Source organism: Cervus canadensis, chromosome 23 (genome assembly GCF_019320065.1).
Source record: "Cervus canadensis isolate Bull #8, Minnesota chromosome 23, ASM1932006v1, whole genome shotgun sequence".
Classification (NCBI taxonomy): Eukaryota; Metazoa; Chordata; class Mammalia; order Artiodactyla; family Cervidae; genus Cervus; species Cervus canadensis.
Window position 1 is genome coordinate 54,524,841 of NC_057408.1, and position 19,002 is coordinate 54,543,842.

The 19,002-nt window shown below is 43.8% G+C and overlaps 1 protein-coding gene across 1 annotated transcript in view; it reads right to left on the bottom strand.

Annotated features, from left to right (window-relative positions):
- Positions 1–19,002, bottom strand: part of LAMA1 (laminin subunit alpha 1) — a 122,760-nt gene that overhangs the window by 26,768 nt on the left and 76,990 nt on the right. Inside the window, exons 30-42 of the mRNA XM_043444404.1 lie at positions 17,469–17,590; positions 14,928–15,014; positions 14,444–14,637; positions 14,040–14,182; positions 12,273–12,362; positions 10,039–10,150; positions 8,752–8,914; positions 5,439–5,649; positions 5,139–5,255; positions 4,869–5,032; positions 2,847–2,982; positions 1,974–2,067; positions 678–794 (exon numbers count right to left, since the gene is read on the bottom strand). Coding sequence (XP_043300339.1) covers positions 678–794; positions 1,974–2,067; positions 2,847–2,982; positions 4,869–5,032; positions 5,139–5,255; positions 5,439–5,649; positions 8,752–8,914; positions 10,039–10,150; positions 12,273–12,362; positions 14,040–14,182; positions 14,444–14,637; positions 14,928–15,014; positions 17,469–17,590 — 1,750 coding nt within the window. The remainder of the gene's footprint in view (positions 1–677; positions 795–1,973; positions 2,068–2,846; positions 2,983–4,868; positions 5,033–5,138; positions 5,256–5,438; positions 5,650–8,751; positions 8,915–10,038; positions 10,151–12,272; positions 12,363–14,039; positions 14,183–14,443; positions 14,638–14,927; positions 15,015–17,468; positions 17,591–19,002) is intronic.

Sequence of the window (19,002 nt, forward strand, 5' to 3'; positions counted from 1 at the left end):
GGGGTTGCAAAGAGTCGGACATGGCTGGGGGACAGAACAACAATAAGATGAACCAGCAGACAGAAGAACTTGGGAGATGTTTTCGGTATCTTGCAAGACTTAAGAAAAAAGAAAAGGCTGAAGGAATGTAAGATAAATAATGCACCACAGTGCAACTTGCCTGTGTTAAAAAATTACCCTATTTAAAATTTTAAGGAACACTGCATTTTCAAGCCATCAGTATTAATCTATTTTAGAATGCTTATGGTCTCACAAAGGAAGATTTCCTTAATTTCCAAACAAAAATTCTCTAAATTATCACATTTATAATGAATTTAGCATTTTGCCCTAAAGCAGGAATATTTCAGCTTCTTTACTTGCTAGCTTCTTTAAACGTATCTTCTTTCATCTCAGGCTCATTTTAGAAGTTAGCAATTAATATGATTGCATAAACAATCTAAAGCTTTATTTTTTCAGAGTATAATTCTACTACTTCAATGTAGGTGTTCTGAAGCTATAAAAAATACAGTACTCTTCCTTCCAAACCATATCCCTCTGCAAGTGAAAATTCTGTCAGTCTTGGTTTTGTTTTGGGTGAGGGGTCTCCATCGGATTTGCGGCAGGTCTTCTGCTCACGTGCAAGTGTTTTGCAATGAGAAGATATTAATTTAAATCAAGAATCCCCCCTTTCCACTTACCTTCAGGAATTGCTCTAAGTATCAAGAGTGATTCGTTGGTATGCCTGGTAATTTTATCAGCATTCTCTTGAAATCTCTTTGCAGAATCTTTCAATTTACTCAGTTCCAATGTGATACCTATTCAAAGGGGAAAAAGTGTTCCCTTTTAAGCTGACCCTAAAAAGTTGCCTGGGTGACAGTTTCATCATTCCTGACCCATCTATAAAATCAGCAGCTTTCTACAGAGAGCCCAAATATTGAAAGTTTGTCTAACAAGACTTAGCACCACTCAACCCACACTCAAATTGTATGCTTGGGTGTTTACTTGATAATTTTTTACTTTGTTTTCCTTCTCACTAATCTTTCTTAAATTCATGTTTGATTCAATTAGAGCTCTAGAGTGAAAAGGGCTTCCCAGGCGGCGGTAGTGGTAAGGAAACCACCTGCTAGTGCAGAGGACATAAAAAGATATGGGTTCAGTCCCTGGGTCAGAAAGATCCCCTGGAGGAGGGCATGGCAATCCACTCCAGTATTCTTGCCTGGAGAATCCAAGGGACAGAGGAGCCTGACGGGCTACAATCCATAGGGTTGCAAAGAGTCGGACACGACTGAGTGAGCAGCTGCAGAGTATATTAAGGTGATAGATACCTATCTATCTATATATCTATAACTATATATCTATATAACTATATATAGATCTATCTATATACATATAACTATATGTTATAAAGCTTGTTTGTTTCTCTTACAGAACAGAGTCATCTGCCATTCTGCATTATGCTTACTGACTAACTCTTACATGTGCCAAAAATTACTTACTGAAAGTGGTTAGGAAAAATGAAACCACATTGGTATTTTTTTTTGCATAGGTATTTTTAATAGATAAATCAACATTGATTTAATCCAATAACTTTATGAGAACCTACCATGGCTCTAACACTGCATTAGCCCTGTGCAGAAGACAAGAGTCACACATAATACGACTCTTCAAGAAATGGTAAAACCCTGAGATGGACAAGGAAGCACGTGAGGTCACAGGTATCCCGACAAATGCTGTGAGGACCAGCCTGAGCTCAGGAGCTACAGCAGTGAGCAGAGGGTTTCGTTCTCAGGGGAGGCTTGTCGAGTCTATGGAAGATTGGAGGGGACTGCACAATCAAAATTATATGATGTGTCTAGGATAGGAAATTGGAATATTATTGTGACAAAGAAATGTTAAGATTCAACTTGCTCCAGGAAAGAAGAATTTCTGGCAGTATGTTCAGAGGTGTGTCCACAATCACTCTGGCATCAACACAGCCCGAGCTGGGAACTGACCTCGATGCTTTCTGCTCAGGCGGTTGCCTTCTCTGAGAAACTCCGAACTGCGCCGGAGGGCCGCTCTCCCATTAGAAACAAGAGATTCGGAAGCCTGTGAAACAGAACAATTTCAGCGTGAACCTGGAAGGCGGGGTGGGCTCTTGCTGGAGGTGGAGAGAGCAACTCTGTCCTGTCAGAATATCCCCCAGTGTCCTTCCCAAGAAGGAAGTCAAGCAGACAATTGGCAGGGACAACTGAAGTAGTCCTATTAACATATATGCTAATTTGTGAAGAGAAAGAACACAGTCATTTTTAAATCTATAAACACAAAAACCAGCCCTTAAATGAAGATGTTCACCACGGGTAAGAAGAGATGTCTAAGGTAGATATCAATTAACATTATCATTTTTGTTCTAAGAATTATTTATGACTTAGATGGCTCAGCAGGTGAAGAATCTGCCTGCTGATGCAGGAGATGCAGGAGATGTGGGTTCAATCCCTGAATCCAGGATTGGGCACGGAAGTAGTGTAATATGAGCTTGTTTAAGGCCCACTATTTACTCCCACAGGAAAAGACAGTATTTTTAATGCATTAGAATATATTACGGAGAAAGGAATGGCAGCCCACTCCAGTATTCTTGACTGAGAAATCTCATGGACCGAGGAGCCTGGTGGGCTACAGCCCACAAGGTCGCAAAGAGTCGGATACGACTGAGTGACTAAGCATGCAGGAAAAGCAAAGGCACGTGATGACAGAATTCCACCAGAAAAGAATCTTGACAAGTGTAAATTTAAGCCACTGCCTCTCTGCTTGAGCACCTCACGGAAGGTTCACTTGACCACAGCGCTGAGAAAAAGCAGGCACAGGGAAACCTGGGGGGCCTTTCTTACCGCGCTCGCCTCTTTCACAGTTCCGAGAGCATCTGTCGCCAGCCTCTCTGATTCCTCAATCAGGCTCTGGATGTTGGAGTGGACATGGGCTGCGCTGGTGGCATTCAGGGACACATGTCTGACATTCCCAAGGCCACTGTGCAATCAGCACATTTAGAGACGTTATAATCAACGGAACTGAATCTGCCTACTGTTCCTAAAAGCCTCCCACCTTCTTCTCCTTAGAGAAACATCATCAACGAGAAATTCACGAGTCTGTGTCAGCATCTGGACTCCCCTCTAATTCCAAACGCCGTCTTAAGAAGCTGTGGTCATCTTGTCTCCGTAACACTAAGAACTGCTGCTTAATTAACACCCAAAGAAGAGATGGTCACTGTGTCTCATCTTTTAGACCATCCAGTCTTTCATCTCTGTTCAAATCCCCTGCCTGTTTGCACTGGCTGTAATCTCTCCTGCTACACACGTGTTCATTTTAAAAAGGCTTTCTTAGCTAAGCATATGTGAGGATGCTGAAGCTTATTCCTCAAACAGTATACACCAATTTGATGAAGTTCACCAGGGGTTTGGGAGGAGGATGAGATAATACTTCAGTCATCTGAACTTCACTCTTGTAAGGAGACTGATCACTCAGGAACTTGCCAGTTGATAATGGTGCGGGTTCATCCAGCTCACTCTCGCTTCAAAATGAAACCTGACAATAGACACCTCTTTGCCTGCTGAGTAGGCATTTTCTCCCCAAGGTTATTGAGTTGGGTGATTTCCAAAGCAGAAACCAGCAGTTATTATTTGCTACTACTTGACTGGCAAAATTCAGTGATTTACAAATAAAAGACAAAGTTATTTAATTCTGTGCATCACACCAAACTGCTTTTACAACTCATACTAAGTAATAAAGATTTTGTTGTAGCTACAGATGTAGTCAGAACATCCTTTTCCTTTTTGGAAAATTAGGAAAGATGAGAAAAGGAGAAAAACTAACTGAGTACGTAACTCCATTTTCTGTTACTGATTCCGACAGCAGACAGAGGCAGTAGAGCTCAATGTAGCACATGACTCACGCAATAGTTGTTTTTAATTGATTTCGTTGTGTGAGCTCATCTTTTATGGCAGCACTCCTCAAATTAGAAAAATACTTATTTTTCTCCTTCCACAAAACACACCCAACACACAGAAACACAAGTATTCCCAGTGTGTCCAGACTTTTTCCACTCATAATTTATAGCGGATTCTAAAGAAATAAATTTACTAACTCACAATATTGTGTAAGGCCTTAAACCCCAATTCCCTCATTTGCTGCCATCAGATCACCTGGGGACTTAAGAAAAAATTTAAAGTACAGGCCATATCCCACAGTCTGGTGGACAGGGGAGGGGTCAGAGGACAGAGTAATCAATACTCTGAAGTTCCCCAGCCTCCTCCTGCAACAATTCAGGAACCATTGGCCTAAAGTCGCACTTCTCATTTAAAGGCACATCTAACAAACTGAGGATATATTTGACAAATATCCAAAAATATATGTTAAAGTAATGAGTATAATGGTAACCTTTTAGGCAGTAGAAAATAATAGAGATGGTATCTTTCAGGAGGTGGCAAATAGATCCTCAACACTTCTAACAGTCCAGGGTGGGCAACCACAACCTGCGTCCATGCAGAAAGCCGGCTGGATCACAAGTCCCAAGAAGGCAAGAGGCATAAGGAAATCAGCATCTGGTTCTGTCCATGTGCAAACTCAAAAAGTCCTGAGTACCAGGTAGATACTGAAGGCTTTGATATCATAGCATAATATTTGTTTTCATTCCTATCTGCTTCAGTTCACATTTTTCCATCGTACATTCCTGCTGATGGTCAAATACACTACCAGACTTGGAAGGAAACCCTCCTTGTCGTGGAAATAAAAGAGAAGCCTTTGTTTTTACATACAATAAAGAATGTGACTCGACACCATGAATGAAACAGCCAGGCTTATTATTCTCTCTGATCTGCAGATCGCAACCTGTGGGGTATCTGCCAGGGGTGCCTCACCTGTCCAGAGCACTTGCCAGTCTCTGCAGCTCGGCGGCGTGATCCTCCGCCCTGTACACAAGCTCCAGCGCTCTCCGTTCAGACATCTGCATGACCAGGTCATCCACGTGGCGTCTGATTTGGGCGGTCCACAGTAGCAGCTCGTCCCGGTGTTGCTCTAGTTGCTACACAGAGATTAACACTGTGACCACATGTGCGTCTGTTTAACAGCATGTCTGGGGCCTGGGAGGCTTCCCCGGAAACCCCGGGCTGTGCTGAGTTGGGACTCACCACGAGAGCCTCTCCCAATGCGTTTGCAGGAGCAGCGGCCGCATCCAGCAGTCCTCTTCCTTCGGCGATCAGCGCTGATGTCAAGCTCTGTTCTTCCTGAACACGCAGCTTCTTCTCCTGCAGCAAACATCACCTCTAAGGATGCTTCATAAAAGCAAGCTGGCCTCTGAACCTCGGGTGCCTGACACTGTGTGCTGCAGTCAGCCCTCGGGGCTCATTTTTTAAGGAGTAAAGGATGACATCATTTACATGGGAGCATTTGGGACCAGCTCTAAGGGGGCGAGAGCTGGCAGGACTCACGTTGAACTCTCGCAGGTTGGCCCCGATGAGGAGCAGCAGCTGACCGCTCTCCTGGGTCTTGGTCTCTGCTTCTCTCAGGAGCTCTTCTGCAGCCCTCACATCACTGTTGTGTGTCGAAAGGAGGCTGCTTACTGCTTCTTTTAACACCGCCAACTCTTCCTGTGGCTTCCGGTAATTTTCCTGAATTTGTGACAATAAATCTTCAGCAGCCCTGGGAACATAAAAGATGGTGAGAAATGAACAACAAAGCTCACGGCATTGATGTATAGTGAAAGGAACTTTTACATATCCCTTCTCAGTTTCATCTCGAAGTCCTAAGTGGTACATGGCAATCCCTTAAAAAGGGAAAAAAATTTTCTAAGGCCGCTATACATATGGCAGGTTTACACTTAATCCTTAACGATCTTTCTTGATTTAACAAACTTCCTAACATATTTAGTGGAATTAAAGAAACCATCTCAGAGGATTTGAATTCAGAAAACTGGGGCCACAGCCTGCGAATGATGGCAATTGAAATCTTCGTTACAATACGGTCAGAAATTGAAAAAAAGATGTTTCAGTGATTTGTTCCAAAGTCACCAATGTATCCATACAATACAAAGATTTTTCTTGCAGCTAGTAAAGAAACAAATTTTATAGAAACTTTCAAATTCAAATTTCCAGGAAGATACAATTTGTACCACTTTGGTAAAAGCAAGCGTCAAGAAATCAAAAGACATTTCCCCCTATTCTTTTACAAATGCGTTATCAAATTGCTATTTAAATCAAATTTGAACTTAAAGCTATATAGAATAATATAATTTTCACACTACCAAACTTTGCAGTGGTTGAATATATCCTATTAACCTCTTCCTTCAATTTATTAGAAGAACTTTGAATATTTTTGTGGAGACTGCCTTGTAAATCCCCCTTAGTTTTCATAGATTATCAGATTGCTGGGCTGAAACACCACAAAAATTTTTCCAAAGGTATATATTTGAACTCTGACATTATTAGGGCACCAACAGGAATTATTTGAACATTCTTGTGATTTTAAGAATTACAAAAAAAGATAATAAGATGCTGTATTATGATAGTAATAAAGAGAACTAAAAATAGTACATGGAGACACACAAAAAAGTCCAATATATTTCTAATATCTAGACATGAATCCTTCAGTTCATATTGTTAAAGAAGGTATTGCTCTAAGAAATTTAAAATAGAGATCAAATTGTCATCTATGAAATGACTTTATCATCTAAACCACGATCAAATGACATGATATAGTTGACAATGACTTGAAAGACTACAAAGAAAAATCACAAAACCCCTCAGCACTCCTTATTAGCTTCTTCCTGTACAATTCAATTAATACAGTAAAACACGGTTTCTCGAGTGGCATTTCTCCACCACACTAGTGCCGTGAGCAGGTAAGCAAGTTCCATGAGAAAAGGCTGCACGGTGCCACGTATTCAGCTGTCTTCTTCAGGCTCACTGTGGAGATTCAAGATTAAGTACTCAGCCTGAAGACTTGTGGTAAAGATCTGGCCTCTCCTTAAGAAACTGGAAAACATTCGGGCAACATAGCTACAAAGGATCATTTGCAGGGTGCCATAAAGGGAAAGATGGGCTTCCCTGGTGGCTCAGTGGTAAAGAACCTGCCTGCCAATGCAGGAGATACAGAAGACACAGGTTTGATCCCTGGGTTGAGAAGAATACCTGGAGAAGGAACTGGCAACCCCCACCAGTATTCCTGCCTGGAAAATCCCAGGGACAGAGGAGCCTGGGGAGGCGACAGTCCATAGGGTTGCAAAGAGTCCGGCGCAACTGAAGTGACTTAGCATGCAGAACACATCGGGTTTCATATTGTCCTGGAGGTTCAACATTGATGGAGTTACAAACATTCTCTGGGCCTCAGTTACTTCAGTTGCATCCTTCCCACCTCACAAGGAGGTGAGGGTGAGCACAGGCAGAGGCGAGGTGGGAAATCTACGGCTCCCCACTCACCGGGCACAGAGGAGTGCCCCGTAGACAGCGGTCCCCTCCCCATCTCCTGAGTCCTCGCCCAACTCTGAGCTGCCCTCGTCCAGCCCAGAGTCCTCTCAGGGCCCTTCCTGGGCCCTAACAAACATCCCATAATTAAATTACTAGTCCTTTTCTCCAAAGCCTATGTGACAGTAAGTTCCACCTTTTGTTTTTCACCCAGCAAATCAACAACGTCAAAAATCCCACTCAATGATGAAAATATATATAAACTCAGTTCTCCAGGGTCCTGCTGGTAGAAGTGGATGTTGTTTTAAATTCCGAAACTTGGGATATCTGTTTTCTTTAATTAACAATAATCTTCTGATGTTCAGGCTGGCTGTCCATCACTGCAAAACTTCTATATAACCTGGCTCACCCCTTACCTCCTTGGAGCAGTTCTCTCGTGGTTACTCTAGATACTGCCTCCCGGGCTTAAGTCATAAAAATTCCCATTGAATAAAAGATAACTTTCAAAGTAATTAAAAACCATGTAGAAAATAATGTGGCAATGCAAGTTGGGAATCCTCAAAATGAAAACTCTGGTTAAATGACTTCACTTCTTAATATTCACCTTGATAAGATAATAATGTAAAATTCAGAAAAAGATTTTGATTTAAGTTATTCTTTAAAATGTTATTTAAAATAGCATAATGTATTAAAATAGCTTAAATTACAGAGACTGGAGTTTTGATGGAGTGTAGTGTGACCACTGAAACCAGTACTTAATCAGACATTTATCAAAACCTGGCAGAAAGACAGCTTTGCTATTGCATCAAGTAATAATTTGTGTGAAAATACTAAGGAAAAAAAAGCCTGAAGGCAAACTGAAAGTTTCTCGTGACCACGTCTAACAGTTCTTTGTGATCTGTTTTTCAAATTGCAGGTTCCGATGACAGTGTGCATAACTGAGCAAAATTATTCTGGCATGATGTTCTGCCAGTCTGTCATAGAGCTCACAGCTTTGGCAGTGGCCACCACCTGTGTTTGCTTCCCGTGAGAGTTTCCTGTATTATACTTAAATCTTCAATAAAGACAGTATCAGAAGGTTTGTATGTTCACACTAAGTAGAAAAGGTGTTTCAGGGTCACAGAGGAAAACCAAACCTACGACATAACAGCACAGGCAGAAGCACTGCCATTGATCACACTGTGCTGTTGGTGGGGGGAGCGGCACCCCTCTCTTCTCCAGTAACAGCCTGCCCCTCTGAGAACTTAATTTCCTTCCCCTCCTCCCACCTGCCTCCCTCCCTCTCCGCTATCACATTCTTCCCTCTAACTGGTTGTGTCATGAGCGCTGTTCAGGAACTTACTTGAGTTCTCGGGTGGCGTTTCGGTGCAGCGGCAGGAACCGCCTTTTCCGCAGGACTTCCAGCAAAGCCGTGATGTTCTCCTGCATGTCCTGAAGAATCGAGCTGGGGACCTGGACATCGTCATCCAGCGTCCGATTTAGACTCGTAGCCTTTTCAATCATTTCTATGGAGAAAGTTCATCAGTCACTGAATAAGTCTCTCAAAAGTAGACAGTCCTAGGATGGGAGCACTTAGAACCTTCTCCCGTGAGGCTGCTCTGCCCACCTACACTGGGCTGACCCTCTAACCAGGCCAGGTTAGTCCGTGTATCCAGTGCGCTCTGGACATGCCCGGTCAACACACTTAGGAGGGGCTTCCCTAGTGGCTCAGTGGTAAAGAATCTGCCTGCCAATACAGGAGACTCGGGATTGATCCCTGGTCTGGGAAGATCCCACAAGCCAAGGAGCAACTAAGCCCTTGCAGCACAACTACCAAGCCTGCGCTCTAGAGCCCAGGAGCTGCAACTGCTGAGGCCACATCATGAGTACTGAAGCCCGTGCGCCCCAGAGCCCGTGCTCCGCAATAAGAGATGCCACCAGAATGAGAAGCCCTCGCACCACAGCTGGAGAGTAGCCCCCCTCGCCACAACGAGAGAAAAAACCACGCAGCAGTAAAGACCCAGCACAGCCAAAAGTAAATTTAAAAAAAAAAAAAAAAGTGTTTAAAAAAAACACTCAGGAACCTGAGATCCCTGGTTTATTTCCTGTCAGCTTCCCCGGTACCCATGAACCCTGTCCAGGCAGGGGCTGAGGCACCATGATCACTGCAGCATTCCCCGCCCCTGCCAGGAACATCTGCATGGAGAAGCTCTCAGTAACGTTTACTCTTTGAACAACCACCAATACTTGATACTACTCCTTTTAAAAAAATGTCTTTTGTCCTAATAATGTCCTTACTTTCTGCCTTAGAAAGTCTGATTGTATTGGCTCAGTGGTAAAGAATCCGCCTGCCAAGGCAGGAGACCTGGGTTTCGATCCCTGGGTTGGGAAGATCCCCTGGAGAAGGGAATGGCAACCCACTCCAGTATTCTTGCCTGGGGAATCCCATGGACAGAGGAGCCTGATGGGCTACAGTCCATGGGGTCGCAAAGAGTCAGACACGACTGAAGTGACTTAGCATATTGTGTGTGGACATGGGAAGGCCCCAAGAGTCCAGCGCAAGTCACGGCTATTCAAGTGCTGAATGAAGAGAGTAGGCTTTTCCTACCAAATAAGCCAGACTCGTCAAGCAAAGTTCTGAGGACACTACCTTCGATGTCTGTCTGCAGCTTCTCGGTCAACTTAATGAGGTCCACACTCTTGTCCAGGATTCTTTCCGTGGCCCTGGTCACCTGCTCACTACGTGTCAACACTCTGTCAAGCTGACGGAAAATAAAGGCCTCAGGTGAGTTTCACTCTGAATAAAATGCAAGCTTCGGTATGCCACACGTTATCTCTTTTAAGCAACAAAACATATTCCAGAACGCAGAAAAGGTTTGCCATCATGGAAGCCAGGGTCAACAGTGCAGGGCTGGAAATGGACTAGGTGGTTCATGAAATGATGGACTGCTCACTCTTGGTGAAAAAAGATGGGACATTTTAAAAAGCAGCCTAATTGGCTATCAAACCACAGACTCTCCCGTGTGTTGCCACTGTGGTAGACCTCATGTTCATGTTAGGACCCAAATTTGCAGAATCTAGAAAATAAAATCTTACTAATTTGTGTTGACCATGAGAACTTAGTCAAGTGGTGAAGACACAGAGTTAGGCAAATAGACCAGCTTCTGCCAGGCTGGACACCTGATACCTCCCAGCCTCATCCATAACTTGGAGTAATTATAACACTTGATCACAGGACTTCATGAGGATTACATGCGATGATGCCTGTTAGTTGCTCTCAGCTGTTGTTTTTATTAGGGGTGTTCTAATTTGTGAAAGGCTTCCCTGGTGGCTCAGCAGTAAAGAATCCATCTGCCAATGCAGTTCATTCCCTGATCCAGGAAGATCTCCTGGAGGAGGAAATGGCAACCCACTCCAGTATTCTTGCCTGGGAAATCCCATGGACAGAGGAGCCTGATGAGCTTACAGTTCATGGGATCACAAAAGAGTTGGACATGACTTAGTGAGACTAAACAACAATTTGTGGAAAGGAAGGCTGTCTGTAATTTCTAGGAATGTAAAGTAACTCACTGAACTGAAAGTCGCTCAGTCGTGTCCAACTCTTTGCGATCCCATGGACTATACAGTCCGTGGAATTCTCTAGGACAGAATACTGGAGTGGGTAGCCTTTCACTTCTCCAGGGGATCTTCCCAACCCAGTGATTGAACCCAGGTCTTCTGCATTGCAGGCGGATTCTTTACCAGCTGATCCACAAGGGAAGCCCAAAGTAAGTAACTTAGAATGGTTCTAAAAGTGTTTTCTAGTCAAAATCCAAAGAGAATCTTCTTTAATGGATAGAAAGAATTTATTTTAATTGGCTTATCACTTCCTACCAAACGTTTGCTTGCTCAGGTACTTCAAAAGCCCACACAGAAACCTTTAGACTTTTCCCAAATGGTCACTAATTCTAAATTAACAGAAGCCAAGCTACTGCATGATTGTGCACATGTGTGAACATTGAGAGACAGAAACAAGACATACATATACACAGATGGGGCTTCCCTGGTGGCTTGGAAGGTGAAGAATCTGCCTGCAAAGCAGGAGACCTGAGTTTGATCCCTGGGCGGGAACATTCCCTGGAGAAGGGAACGGCAACCCACCCCAGTATTCTTGCCTGGAGAATCCCGTGGACAGAGAAGCCCAGCGGGCTACAGTCCATGGGGTCAAAAGTGACTAACACTTTCACTTTCAAAGACATACATCTATGTACTATATGTGTGCGCACACACATAGGCACACAATTTTAAAGTGAAAATCATAAATTTGACAATAGGCCTCCCTCGCCATCTGCAAATAAGCAGGTTCTTTTCTTGGTCACTAAAAACCATTCATCTGGTCTGGGCTGAACAGAATGAATAACCCCCTGCTGACATCAAAGCGAACTCTCCTGCCATTCAGACCATCAGAAGTAGGGGCGGAAGTCTGAGTGTTGCCGACACCCCAGGAGGAGCTGCCTATACTGGTGTTGGGGGCCGGCGAGGGGGAAACTCAGGGCTCACCATGTGCAGTGAATACAGGATGAGGAAGAGACCCCCGTCTTTTCATCCTGCCCAACCCTGGTTCACAGGAGAAAAGAAGCAGTGATGTGAGCTGACAGCCCGACTCCTCCTTCAGCAGAGGGGACAGCAGAAAGTAAGTCAGGGGCCTTGTCCCACCAAAGCCAGAGACTGGCTGCATCAGAACCTACTTAATCTGACTTTACAGTAGCTGGAACACAGCTCCTGGGAGGAGGGGGCTGCTCTGATCTGTTCAGAACCTTCCAGGAAGTCCCCATGCCAGTGCTCACAAGGGCTGGGGGCGGGGGGTGGGGCAGGTGTAGCGGACTGTTTAAGTAAAGAACTTACCTCCCTTTGCAGGTCCTCCGTTTGTTCTGAGACGCCTTCAAGTTGAATGTTTACCAGTTCTTTTTGCATATTTTCTTTTAACACAGAGTCCTAAAAGAACGAAGAAAACAAATTATAATATTTCAAAATAAGTCTTCAGTTCTTAACTAAGAATCGCCTGTCATTAACTTTTTCGTTCACAGAAAGAAATTCTCTTTTCCCTGACACTGCGTTAAAAAATAAAATGAATCACATTCACTGAAGTTTGGATTACAGAACATGTTTCCAGACTGCAGACTTTTGCATTATATTTCCTATTAGATATAAACATAAAGCCTGGTAGGCTGTGCAGAATTGACACTGCTTCAGTTCCTGGGTGGATCTGGCTGAATTTTAACAGCAGAGTCACATAAATTTTAACTGTAATTGCTAACACCGAAAAGAAATGCTTACGAAGCTAAAATACAAAAGTATTAAGCAAAGAAAAGCCTTTATAATTACTAACAATTAAGTGCTTAATTTATGCCAACACTCCTCTAATTTCTTTACTTGTGTGATGCTACTCAGACCTTATAACCACCAGTGAAGGGGCAAGACTATTGTCTATGGTCAGCACAGTTATTAACCTGCCCAAGTCGCTATGCAGGTCAGCAGTGGAAACAAGAAACAGTTGAGGATTCAAAATCTCAAGCTCCGGAGTACTTTATATAAACATAAAAAGTCATACAAGGGAGCTGACAAAGTGCTTTAAATGGGGGCAAATCACTTAAGAGTTAAAGTTGAAATCAAGTGTTCATCTCACGTGGTAAAAAATACAGTCATACAGTTGGAAACCAAGCTGATGGAAGGTGGTATTTATTGATTGTGTCTATGGTGAGTGGAAAAGAAATTTCAACATTTGTTTCTTTTCTTTTCCCCTTATCTTTGAAAACATTTTGTTCTATTTCAGGAAAAATAAAGTAGAAACACCTCGTATAGTTTCCTAAACTTTATTAAGTCTATGGAGAACTGACCAATACTAACAAGAATGGATCATTGAAGCAGCTGAATTGCACACATGTGCGCACGCACACACACACACACACAAACACACATTGGCATTATGGCATGACATGGTGAATTAAATACCTCAAATTCTAAAGCATAGGCTTTGGGCCAAATTTAGACTCATTTTTTTCCCCTAATTAGAATAAAAAATGCTGTCTAGCAAGTCAACTTCTTACCTTCCCATCGTCTTTTGGACCCAGATCAAAACACAGATTTTAACTAAACATAAAACTATGATTTATCCCCAGAGATTTTTATATAGTCTTCGAGGGAGGAGGAACCTTTGTGCCCTTCAACTCCAGTTAAGAATAATACACTGATGGAAAACAGTTCCTCTTCATTTAGCACGTTAAAGACAATGCCGTCTCAATTCATTTTCTGTGTTTGTTTTAAGAGAGCTGCTTTTTGTCCAAAGACCTGTTATAAACAGGGGCGAGTGGACCTTGTCTTATTCCACAAGGTAGCAGGAGGAGCAAAGAGGAAGAATTTATACACAGGAGGCATCTGTGGATCAAGTCTTGAACAATCAGGGCTGTTGCACGGTGAAACCAGTAATCACGTGGATGATGCAGTTCTCGGTCAGGTTCAAAGGGAGAAGGCTGGGGACCTCCCAGCACCAGACACTGGGACTGAGACTCCTGCACTGGTGGAGGACAGACAGCATGACCCCTAGGGTCCCAACCAACTCTTCAACTTCCTGTGACACACGCTTCTATCCATCTCTGTGTTTGCAGTACTTACCCGGAGAGACTTCGTTCTATTTTCCAGGTCTGACAAAACTCCATATGGGAGAGGGATGGTGCTGGTGAGGTTCACAGACAGGATGGCATCCCCAACATGAGTCAAGTCATTCAGCAGGACACCCACACAGTCATCATCACAGGCTACAAGAAAGAGGATGTTCAAGTTACAGCAAAGAGTCTGCCCGGGTTCCATGGGTGCCCATAGTGTCCTATAATAACAACATCTAGGGACTTCCCTGGGGCTCCAGTGGTTAAGAATCCACCTTGCAATGCAGGGGATGCAGGTTCAATCCCTGGGCAGAGCAACTAAGGTCCTGAGCTTAGTCTGCTGATGCCACTGGGTACTGGGAAACCATCCAAGAGGAGAAACCCTCCTTAGCCCTTTGGAGGGGTGACACTCACAGACACAGTCGCTTTCCACCAAAATGTGCCTCGGTTCACAGTCCCCGCAGCGGAGCCCCGTGGCCCCCGGCCGGCAGACGCACTGCCCGGACCCGCGGTCACAGTCGCCGTGGACAGAGCCGTGTGGGCTGCAGTCACACCTCTGGCAGGTACCGCCTGGCATCTGAGGGTTCCCATAGTAACCCAGTGAGCACCTGCAGAAGGAGATGGGAGGACAGAAGGCAGGGTCCACACCAGTGAGTGAGTGAATACACAGAGCAGCCACCCCAGGACAGGCATCACTTCTGCCTCGTGAAGTGCAGAGGGCACAGGTCTGCTCACCTCCCTCTGCACTCTATTCCCTAAAAGGACAAGATGGTCACAAGAAAGTGCCTTTACCCGTCCTATTGCCCAGGAGGTCTGGTTTTGCATTGTCAAACTGGTAACAACTCCCCATTACTTCTGTAAATATGTCCGATGCATATAAAAGGAGCAGGCGACATACCTCTCACAATACTGCCCTTCGTAGCCCAGAAAACAGGCATCGCAGCGGAAATCATGATCCCCTTCCAAGACGCAAGTGGGACTGTAGCTGGAAGAGAAGGACTTTTTTGAATTTTCAGACATACAACTTCAGATCTTTCTTAGGGTACTTATTCATTACCATTAAGAGTGCACGACACTGTTCTAAAAAATAAGTGATTACAAACCGGACACCTGGGCAAGCTTTTTAGGGCTTAAACTCTGTTGGGCAGAAGGAAAACAAACACATAGTCAATACAACTGGGTCCAGAAGACATTCACTGATGCCTATCCAGTGACAACCACATGAGGGTTGAGGGGATGGAGACCCATTTACAGAGGACAACTAATTAGTCACCAAACAAGAAAGCTTCTCCAGTGGAAAGGGGCTTGTTTGAGACTTGCGTGAACTATCTGACTGATCAGATGAAAGGGTGGCTGGAGAACTACAGCTGACTCTGAGCAAACGTGGGAGCAGGGAGAAGTGAGCTGGAAGAGTGCTGGGGATTCAGCCGACTGCAGTGAAAGGCCAGGGGGAGACGTCTGGAAAGAGCAGAGAGTGAAGGTGGGCTCGAGGGTGACTGGACCCAAGGTAGGGAGTCAGGTGAGGCGCTTTAGTTGCAATAAGACAGAGCCTCTCAAAACTGAACAATCCGTTCGGATGCTGAGCCCTCACTCTGGGACTTCTGCTACTGGTGTGTTCCTTTTTTCCAACCACTTCAGTCTCCACATTTTAAGTCACCAACTGGAGGCTCAGCTGGGTACCTGGAAGCCACTAAAAAACTGCCAGGGTATCTGGCCGGTAAGAGAAGTTCCCAGCATGAGTCAGTTGGTTGCTATGAGCCCCACTTCACTTCTGACCTTTTTCCTCCTTCAGCACTAAAGAGACAGGCTTCAGTGGAAACACAAAATGTGTATTAATAGAAAAAGCACATCTCTGGGGGCCTCTCAGATGCGCAGCACACATGGCATGTTCACAATCTCACAGTCACTCCCTAATTGTGTAGCTATTAATTTACCAGTGTGAGGGAGGTTGTGGGGATGGTGGGGACCTTCTGTGATTGAAGAAGTAAAATACACAAACAGTATAGAACTGTGCAAAGTAGAAAGGTGAAATACCCATCCTGACATTCCAGGCATGTATAGCCATGGAGCTGTGGATGTGGACACAGATACAGATTTGAATGGTTCCCCAAATGGCATCACACCATATATTCAGTTTCATAATTTGACTGGGCATTTCTCCAATTCTGTACACACAGATATGCCTTCTTCTATTCTCAGTGTTAGTATACTATTTCTCTCTAGGTGTCTACCACAGGACACTTGAGGCATTTAATCAATCCCCTGTAGGTATATTTCAGCTCCACACCTCCAATTTCTTATGAGTGCAAGCAATGCCAGGCTTCCCAGGTAGCTCAGTAGTAAAGAATCCACCTGTGAAGCAGGAGACACAGGTTCAATCCCTGGGTTGGAAAGATCCCCTGGAGAGGGAAATGGCACCCCACTCCAGTATTCTTGCCTGGAGAATTCCATGGACAGAGGAGCCTGGCAGGCTATAGTCCAGGGGGTCACAAAGAGTCAAACATGATTGAACAACTAAACAACAACAACATAAGCAGTGCCCAGCTTTACTCACATTTGCAAGTATCCCTATAGCTTAGATTACAGGGGTGGAACTAATGATTCACCATTTGTATACAGATTTAACACAAAAATTTAAATAATAGTAAACAACAGTAAGCAGTAAATTTTAAGATGCCTGACAGTTTGCAAGAGAAGTTTACACAGTGCCTCTCATTAGGTATTCAACGTCAAGCGACACTTACTTGGAGACAACAAAAGAGACAAAATTCAAACAAATATTAAAAGGAAATCTTCATTTCAGTATACAAAAAGTTGGTATTTGATCTATAATGTTCAATGCCTTATCAAATACTCAAAGCAAGAATAAAATGTTATTTATGAATTACAATTTTCATTGAAACCAAAAAGGACCCCCAGATATTCCAATTTCAACTGAAAATCTATGGTATTTTTTACATGTTCAGATAGTTCTGTACCAGCATCATGTGCACAAGGTGGAATCTGACCCAAATTTCATCACCACGCAACATTTCTGAACTTCATCAGTCATCAGCATACATACATTCTAATCCCAACACCTTACATTAAATAGGAACTGAATTCTTCATAACATTCTTCATAAAATTAATAATAATTCTTCTCTGGGCACACTGTATATGCAGGTTGGAGGCTAAAATTAGTCTTCAAAAAAACCAAACCTGAGCCTCCTTTCTTTTAATAGTTTCATTCTAACAGTACTAACGCACTGTTTTTTGCAAAGATTCTCTTTGAATACTGAGAGAATGAACATTTTTTCTTAAAATGTGTTTTTCTGGACACACGAAGAGGATCCACTAAGATGGCTCACACGGAAACCCTGGAAAGTGAAGCTGGCCGTGGAAGCAATCCAGCTTCAGCGGTGGGCGGTGCAGGCCTGCCAGCACACCTGTGTGCTCACCTGGCAGGGAGGCCGTGAGGACAGGTGCACGGAGAGCAGTCACTGGCCGAGCCGGTCACCTTCCCATAGTACCCAGGGGCACACGTGTCACAGTGGTTGCCAGAGGTGTTGTGGCCACAGTTCTGGGATCCCACGTTTCAAAAGGAGAGGAAAACAACAGGAAACCGTTAGAACACCTTCTCATCTGGAGACAGCCCAGCAACACCCCCAATTCACATCAGTTGACAGTTTTTTTTTAATTCTCAAGGGAGCATTTTTGGTCATATTTTAAAAATCCTGAACATTGGCAGCTCTGCGGCCTTCATTCACTGTAAGACTGCATTCATCCACTTTGTGAGTGCATGCTGAGTCACTGAATCATGTCCAACTCTTCGTGACCTTATGGACTATAGCCCGCCAGGCTCCTCTACCCACGGGATTCTCCAGGCAAGAATACAAAAACCACTACAATATTGTAAAGTAATTAGCCTCCAACTAATAAATGGGGGAAAAAAAAAAAAAGAATACTGGAGTGGGTTGCCATGCCCTCCTTCAGGGGATCTTCCTGACCCAGGGATCGAACCCACATCTCTTGCATTGGCAGCAGGTTCTTTACCACTAGAACCACCTGGGAAGCCCATTTAGTACCCCTAGGAGTACCTAATCTTGTTAAATGATTAGTTGCCCCAAGGAAAGATTCATCACGAAAGAACCATGAATTTCCCCAACTATCCACATGACCTTTGTCTCTGTGATGGGCCAAGGGACCTTCCTAGCTAATTACATCTTGCCCAAAGTTGCCTGAAATCAATTCTCCTTAAATCCTTAAATAAGATTTTCTTGTTTTCAGTATTAGGACTTTACTTTTGCCTGGGGCATGAACTGATTAGAATGAATAAATTTTTTAATAGTGTTGTAGCTATCTGCATCTTCATTTTACCTTGAATGACTGGAACAATTCTTTAATCCCAGATATCTAATGGAGTCAGCAAAGGTGAACACACATCTTTTTAAATGAGAAAATCCATGCAGCATTTCAGCTTTTAAATTCACCTGTGCATGGCTATGGTTTAACAGTTTTCCCAGGGGAGACTGCCTTTAAATTCTGCATATGAAAGATGCTTCCGAATAAAAGAAGAGGAAGACAAATCTGCTGTGGGAGCCCCAGATCCTGTGATGAAGCTACAGCCAGGATCTAGGAGGCTTTGGTGTGTCTTGGTGGGCAGCTCATTTTCCTTGAATGAGCTATTTTGCCTGCATCAAGTCAGTCTTGGCACAATTTAGACAGGGAACCGATGTTCCCACATGAGTTATCATAAAGAATGAGATTTCAGGAGTAGGGAAAAAATATCAGATTTTTCTGTGTTATCAATAAGATCTTGTTGGCTAAAACAAAACCCTGGACACAAGAGTTTGTCTTCAGTCAAGGTTACAAGGCTTCTGTCTGAGGCTCTTGGTCCTTTTCAGTGGTCAGAGCTCTCCTTATGTCACTGATGGTCTAGGGGGAGACAGCCAGGAAGCAAATGCCCACTAAGACCTCCAGGAAAACATGTAC